Consider the following 7,625-nt stretch of genomic DNA (forward strand, 5'->3'; position numbering starts at 1 on the left):
TCGCATCTCCTCTGAAGACAGCTGAGATTAAGGAGGTCTCCTTAATCTGATTCATCACTTGGTGAGAGGGGAGGGTCACCCTGACTCAGTCCTCCCCACCCCTGCAATGCCCCCCACCCCCTTTTGTCCAACTCCACCCCTTCAAAGCCTCCTGCAACTTAAACCTGTTTCCAGGCCAGGGAAGGAGCAAAGCCGGAAAGGGAATATACAGGAGGGGACATGGAGTTTGGGGGACCCCCACTTCCCATCTTCTCCCCAATTAAGGAGGATCCAGGGGCCACACCGCTTTGACGTTCTCCAGATGGGGGGACACTGGGCCTTCGTCCCCAGTTTTGGGTCTGTGTATCACCGAGGAGAAGCTCTGCCTGGGGTCTAGGTGTCCCTTCTCCCCCACCACGGGATAGGGCTTTCCCTCCAGCCCCTGGGGCCTCAGGGACAAGAGCCGGAGCCTCTCGCCAGCCCCCTGTCCCAGCCCAGCCAACAGGGGGAGCCCCGGAAAGTGGTGGGGCGCTGGGGGGCAGCCGAGTCCGGGGAGCAGGGTGTCTGGCTTGGAGCTCCCCGGGAACAGCCGCTCTGGGGGGACAGGGGGCAGGAAGGGCCCTGAGAGGCGGGTCCAGTCGGGAGGGAGGGAGGGCAGGAGGGGAGGGGCCAAGGAGGCCAGACCGGGCAGCTCCTCTCGGGGCCTCCCCAGAAGGCAGCAAGGGCCAAGCTGGCAGGGGGCTGGGAGAGACCCAAGGCCTGCGGGGGGGGGGGGGGGAATGATGGAGAGAGAGAGAGAGAGAGAGAGAGAGAAGATCAGGAGGGATGCCCCTTCTCCACCCACGTCCAATTTCCTTTTCCTCTTGCTGGAAACTTCCTCTCCCTGCTGCACCTTCTTGTTTGTTTTGCTTCCGGTCTATTCCCTGGGGGCGCCCCTCGTGGCTCCTGCCCCTCTCCTCCTGGGCCCTGGGCCCTTGGCCCCACTAGTGTGGTTACCTCCCCCGCAATGTCTGCACCCCCCGCCCGCCCTGTGCGGACCTGAACCGCGCCTGTCTCGTTCTCCCCTGGACCCGCCTGGCGCGTCCTAAGAGCTCAGTACGAGGGTGTGGGAGGCGGGGATGAGGACACTGCTGGACCTCAGTGAGCCCCTGTCTGCGCCCCCCGCACACAGGGCTCTGCCTCCGGCGTGCGCCCCACGTTGTCCTGGAAATCCCAGTGCCCCACCCCCACCCCCTCGTCTGTACAGGCCCCTCTGCTGGCGAAGATCAAGCGCAGGCCCGCGCGTGGGGGGCCCAGGCTCGCGGCTGGCTGGGCCCTGGCCCTGCTCCCCCAGAATCCTTCCCTCCGCTCCTCCTTCCAGACCCTCCGGCCCTGCGGGCATATCCTGCAACCCTGCGGCCCCGGGGTTGGGCCGGACCGGGCCGGGGCCACTAGCAGAACCGCACAGCACTGTCTGTGTTCCAAAAAGCCCAGGCGCGATCCCCCCGAGGCCTGTTAGCAAGGCTGCGCCACCGAACTGGAAGACCGGTGCCATCACATCGGTGGGGCTGTACTTAGTAAAAACTGGAGAAGCGAGTTAGTTACTGCTCAGCACGTCCAGTGTGTTCGAAGGGAACGGTGTTTCTGAAGGCAGATCTACGAGCGCGAAAACGGTAGGCAGGGCCCTGCTCCCTGGGGTCACTGCCCTTCTCCAGGGCTGCACCGGCCCTCGGAGATCAGATCCCGGCTCAGGAGCGGGAGGAGACGGTCTGAGCCGGGAGCCTTGCTCCCGCCCCGCCCCGCCCTCCACGCCCCGCCCCACGCCCCGCCCCGCCCTCCACGCCCCGCCCACGCCCCACGCCCCGCCCCGCCCTCCACGCCCCACGCCACACCACGCCCGCCCCGCCCCACGCCCCGCCCCACGCCCTCCACGCCCCGCCCCCCGCTCCACGCCCCGCCCGCTCCCCCGCCCACGCCTGCTCCGAGCACAGTGCCTGCAGCCTGTGCCTCGGGTTCACCGTCCTGGCTCCTCTTCCAGCGAAGCAGCTTCCCCGGAGTGGAGATGGGGGTGAGGGGCCGGCACAGCCTTCAGGTGACCTCAGCCAGGCAGCTCGTGTGTGTGCGCGTGCGTGCGTGTGTGTGTGTGTGTGTGTGTGTGTCCCCACAGCTGGCAGGGAGGTGCAGACGGCCCACTCCAAGCTGGGGCTCGCCGGGGACATTGCTTTCCCCCTCACGGTGTCCCAGAGAGAAAGCTCTGTGCCGGGAGCTCCCGGAGCCAGGAGTGGTGGGCAGTGGGAGCACAGGGGTGCCGGGCTGGCACTGTCTCTCTCCAGGGCCCAGACCGGTGGCCCAGCGAGTCCCAGCAGGCTCTGGGCCACCCTCACCCACCCTCGGCTGCACTCTGGGGCCCAGAGGTGCCCGGCTCTGGGGGGAGGGCTAAGGCCCAGGGTCTTTCTCCCAGGAAATGGCCTGGGGAGGAGGGGCAGGTCTGAGGCAGCTGTATAAAGCCTCAGGCTGCTCAGGTGTCTCTGTGACCTTCCTCACGGAGAATCTGGTTTTGTCCCTTCCCTGTTTACGGCCCTGGGAGAGCTGACCTCTGTCTGTATTTCCACTGACTCCCTCTGGGATTGCCAGTGCTGCCATGATGGCCTTTCCTAGTGCCTCTTTCCTGCCCCAGGGCCTTTGCACACACTGCTTCTCTCTGCCTGCCATGCTCTTCTCCCTCACTCCCATCTCCACTCCAGGGAAGCTCCTTCTCCACCTGGTGCCCGTACCTCGCTCTGCCCCATCATCCTCCGCCTGGAAGATCCTCCGAAGCCAGTACCCACCACACCTCTCCTCCAACCCAAACTGTGCGTGTCCCCCGGGGCGTCTTTACGACATGAAAATCTCAATGCGCGGCTCCCTCCTGGGTGCCTCCCGCCCTGGGGTGAAGTCCAAGCCCTCCACGCCTGGATGCCTGGCTGTGTTGCCAGCTTCACGTGCGGCCCGTCCTCCCTGTCTCCACGGCCATCACGCTCCTCGCTCTCTGGCCGCCACAGGCCACCAGGGGTCCTTCCCCTCCTTCACTGTTGCTACCCTTGCTCATGGCTCCCCGCCTTACAAACACCATTCTCTCACCAGGTGCAGGGGCCGCCGCCTCCGGGACGCCCACTCCTTCTCTGCATGCCCGTAGCACCTGGCGCTTCCCTGAGTCTCTCCACACCTGTCCCTGACTGTCCCTCCTTCTCCACCCCCTCCATTCTCTGGGCATCTTGAGGCCCATCTTGCCCCTCTGAGCCACCACACCTAGGGGATAGTTGGTGCTCAGTTTGTTGATTGAATGAATAATTTTATTGTCCCTTGTCTCAAGCCTCTCTCCCTCGCGCTCAGCCAGGAGGGTCCCGCCTGCAATCCCCGTGCCCTCCCCGGGCCCAAGCACTCACAGGGGGCGCTGCTGCTCCCCTTCTTATCCTCAGAGACCTCTGGCGGCCCTTGGGGGGTCCGCTGCCCAGTCAGCTGCTCTGCCGTGGCCCGCTGGGCGAGCAGCGCACTGTGCCGGAGCTGGGGAGTGAGAAGCAGGGGTGAGGGCGGCACGGGCTGGGCCCGCGAGTGTTCTCCAGTTCGCGCTGTTCTAACAACGGCTCATTAAAACGATGAAATATTCCCACAATGGTTAAGTAGCCACTGCCCACGGGCCCAGGCTCCTCCCCGAGACCCCCACCCCTCTTCCTGGGATCCCCCCCCCCCGCAGGCGCCACCCCTGCCCCCAGGCACACGCTGCACCACCTGGACGCGTTTCAGGGTGACACCCCTGCCCCCGGGGGCTTGGGGACTAGAAGGCAGGGGGAGAAGACATTTGCCTCTGCTGCTGGGGCTCCAGGGCAGGGAGGAGGGCTGGGGGCGCCTACCTCACTGGGCACGCCCGTGGGCACCAGGGCTGGCCGGAACAGCGCAGGGGCCCCCAGCAGCAGGGGGTGAGGCGGTGCCCGCACCTCCCACAGAGGGTAGCTGACGACAATCAGCTTGCTGAAGTTGAACTTGTACGTGAACCTTTTGCCTTTGGTCTTGTGCAGGATCCTCTTATTGTAGTAATATCTGCTGATTCCAAGGTCGAGAACGCAGGGTCGGGCCAGCCGTGCCCCTCCCCGGGCCGGCGGGCCTACCCCGAGCGCTCCTGGGAGCCCCCTGGGCACCCCACCAGTCTGGGGGGACAGTGCTGCCAGCAACCACAGCCCCGCCTTTGAACTCTGACCTCTGTGGCCACCTGGCGGCCGCTCCTCACCTGAGGGCCCGGCTCAGCTTGTCGTAGTTCATCTGTGGCTTGCACTTCCTGCGGCCCCAGAGGCGGGCCACCTCGTCGGGGTCCTTGATGACAAACTCGCCGTACTCGCCCTGCTGCCAGGCGATGACATGGCGGAACTCCTCCTTCTGCAGCAGCTCCAGGATGAAGTGCCAGAGCTGGATCTGCCGGGAGCCGGGGGACGACTCCGCTTTGTAGGCCCAGTCGGGGAAGGCCCAGCCTGGGGGGAGGGGGCGTGAGTGCCACGGCGCCCGGCAACCCTGCCCCTCCCCGGGCCGCCCCTCTGCAGCCTGACGACCTGGGGGGGGGGGGGTTTGCCGGTGGAGGCTCACCTGAGACCCAGGGGCTGCCCGCAAAGGCAGGGACGCCCTGGGCCCCGCAGCCGCAGTGCATGGTCTTCCCTGGGGCCCGAGGGCCGCGTCCGGGCCTGCAGGAAATGGTCACTGCTTAGGAGGGAGGCGAAGGACAGAGGAAAGAAAAGCAGGGAGAGAGGAGGGTGACAGGGACAAGGGCCCCTGAGGCGGGGGACCGGGCGGCAGGCAGCAAGCTCCCCCACACGGAGGGCAGGGCCCGGCCTCCTCTGGAGATGGCCGACCCGGGACTGCACGGAGGGAGAGGAGGCAGAGGGTCCTGTATCCGCCCCGCAGGGGGTTTACACCGAACGAGGCCTCCTCTCGGGGCTTTAATAGGATTGGAGTGTTTCCCAAGAGAAAACAGGAGGAAATGTGACAAATCGTGGGCTCTTTGTAAACCTTGAGTGGGGGCAGGAGGGAGATACGCACACCCGTACCTTTAGGTGCGGGGTCGTTGCACACGTCGGGGGAGGGCAGCGGGGTTGTGCTTTCTCGCCAGCGAGCCCCGGGCGCCCAGCAGACGCCTGGCACGTTGTAGGTGCTCAGGAAGTGCTTGCCGGTGGGAACGAAGCTGCCAGCGGTGTCTTCATGTGCTTGCTCTCTGTCTTCCCCTCGGAGCGGTGGCTCCCACAGCCAGGAGCCCCGGCTGTCTGGGTCACGGCCCAGCACAGGCCTTGGGCTCCACGTACTCTGTAAACATTCGCGGAGTTACTGAACCCCGGCCACCGAAGATGGGGTCTGGCCCCCGAGACACAAGCTTGCCTGATGCAGGCCAAGGGAGGACAGAACCCGGCCCGTGCCAGACCTTCCAGATGGAGCTGGGGCTGAGGGCTGCCTTCTAGTCCCTGAGGGAGGAGGATCCCAGGGGCAGAGCACCCACAGGGCATGGGGGACATGCAGGGGTGGGGCTGCTCCTGGGGTGGGCGTTACCTGCAAGGTGGGTGACAGATGGGTGGCTTATAGGACCTGGCTCTGGGTTTCTGTCTAGTCTCGGGGGATGGGGGGGGGAAGCGGGGATGATGTGAGCCCTGCTCTCAGCCAGAACTTACTAGGCCAGTAGGTCTGGAGGGCATGGGGGGGGGCTTGCCTGCAGTGGCCTGTTCACTTTACATCTCGAGGCTCCCAGCGGGAAAGCCCCAGACAGTGGGCTCAGTGGCCACACCCCTTCCTCACACACTGTGTTGTCTGGACTTAGAACCCGCTGTCTACAGCAGCCCGTCTTGGGGCGCCTGGGTGGCTCAGTCAGTTAAGCACCGACTTCGGCTCAGGTCATGATCTCGCGGTTCATGGGTTCGAGCACCACGTCGGGCTCTGTGCTGGCAGCTCAGAGCCTGGAACCTGCTTCGGATTCTGTGTCTCCCTATCTCTGCCCCTCCCCCGCGCATGTTCTATCTCTCTCTGTCTCAAAAATAAATAAACTGTAAAAAAAAAAATACTTTATATCAGTGCGTCTCAAACACTAACATGTGTAAGAATCTCTCCAAGATACAGATTCTGATTCTGAGGGACTTGGTGGTACCCGGGATTCCACATTTCTAACCAGCCCCTAGGTGATGCCAATGCCTCCCGTTTGCAGACCCTGCTGTGAAGAGCAAGAGCCCGTGGGGTACCCCAGAAGTTGCTGGGGGCCAGGATATCACGGGGTCTCAGACACCTCAGCTGGGGAGACTCTCCCTGCCCTCTCCACCCCTACCTCCCCCAGAGGTCATCTGGTCTCCTGCTTTTTCCTTTCCCAGGGGACGCTTGGCTCCAGGGGGTCAACTGACAAACCAAGAGCCCCGGGGGCGGGGTGCTCCTGGGGGCACCCAGTCTGGCTGGAGCAGAGGCCACCTCCAGAAACTAAGGTGGATGGTGATGAGCAGGTGCACGCCAGCTCGGGGTCTGTGCAAGGTTTTCCCACCCCTCTAAACTGACAGCTGACATTCTGGAACTTCTCTGCCCTCCCCTGAAACAGAAGCCCCCAACTCCTCTCCCGCCTTGTCCTTGGGAAGTGAATTGGGGCCCCTCCCACCTCACCTTAGGAAACCGGGGCAGAGGGGGCACAGGGGTGAGAGGTTCCGAGGGAAGGCGGTCCGTGGACCCTGTGCTGCTGGGTCTAGAGGATGGGAGACCTCAGGGCAGCTTCAGGGTCTGGCATGAGGAGGAAGATGAACCCACCTCGGAGGAGGGTCCTCGTGCGCCCCCAGCCCAGGAGCTGAGCTGAGCTCAGAGGGGGCGAGGAACTTCTTGAAAGTCACACAGCCCTTAATTGGAATGGCGTCCGCAAGACCTCAATTCAAGACGTATGATATTCTGCCCCCCCGGGTGGGCTACACCCCGCCTCTGGCCCTCAAAGGGAGAAAACCCCAAACACAGAAACCACAAGTGGGATCAGTAGATGTGGTCAAGCCCCCCCGCCCCCTCCCCATTTCCTGGTCTCCCCCATGCTTGTAGGGGACCCACCCAGACCCTCAGGTCTCTGAGGAGCTTGGTGCGTGGATGTGGAAGTCCTCGCTGCTGCAAGGCCTCCCAAACGTGTCCCCTCAAGCACCCCCGCTTTGTGCTGGAGCCCCAAGGAGCTGACCGACCCTCAGTCCCTGCCTTTGTGTCCAAGAATCGCTCTTGGTGCTTCCTCTCAATTCCTTGTGCTCCAATTTTACCCTGCAGTTCTGGTGGTGGTGCTCCCAAGGCTGAGGGGGAGGTAACCCGCTCTGTCCCCCGAGCCCCCACCCCAGGCCCCCAACTCCCTCCCTCCTGTGCGGTGAACTAAGCTCCCAGGGCCTGGGGCGCCCTGCCCGGCTACAGCGGGGTCTCAGAGGGCCAGTGTGGAGAGCTATAAATCAGAGGATCATAACCCAATCTGGAATGATCAGAGGGGCTGCTCCTAAGCGCTCTGTGTTTTTTGAAGGGTCATAGCAGCAAGCGACTATTCTTGTCACTGCCACCGTCATTCTGGTTACTGATAATACGAGCCGTCTTCTTGGGTGATACAAGCGCTTATTACACCACAGGTAGGTTTTAGGTCATTATTTAACAACGCAACACAGAGAAGG

The 7,625-nt window shown here is 63.8% G+C and overlaps 1 protein-coding gene across 1 annotated transcript; it reads right to left on the reverse strand.

Annotated features, from left to right (window-relative positions):
- Positions 1 to 259: 259 nt before the first annotated feature.
- On the reverse strand, positions 260 to 4,975 carry LOC120244718 (ETS translocation variant 3-like protein). Its single transcript, XM_039251445.1, has 6 exons — positions 4,573 to 4,975; positions 4,223 to 4,460; positions 3,849 to 4,035; positions 3,384 to 3,501; positions 1,725 to 1,727; positions 260 to 738 (listed from the first exon to the last, which is right to left on the reverse strand). Exons 1-6 carry the CDS (start codon positions 4,631 to 4,633, stop codon positions 260 to 262), a joined length of 1,086 nt encoding a protein of 361 aa, XP_039107376.1. The 5' UTR covers positions 4,634 to 4,975.
- Positions 4,976 to 7,625: the final 2,650 nt, after the last annotated feature.

Source organism: Hyaena hyaena, unplaced genomic scaffold (genome assembly GCF_003009895.1).
Source record: "Hyaena hyaena isolate Hyena2069 unplaced genomic scaffold, ASM300989v1 scaffold_385, whole genome shotgun sequence".
NCBI classification, from domain to species: domain Eukaryota; kingdom Metazoa; phylum Chordata; class Mammalia; order Carnivora; family Hyaenidae; genus Hyaena; species Hyaena hyaena.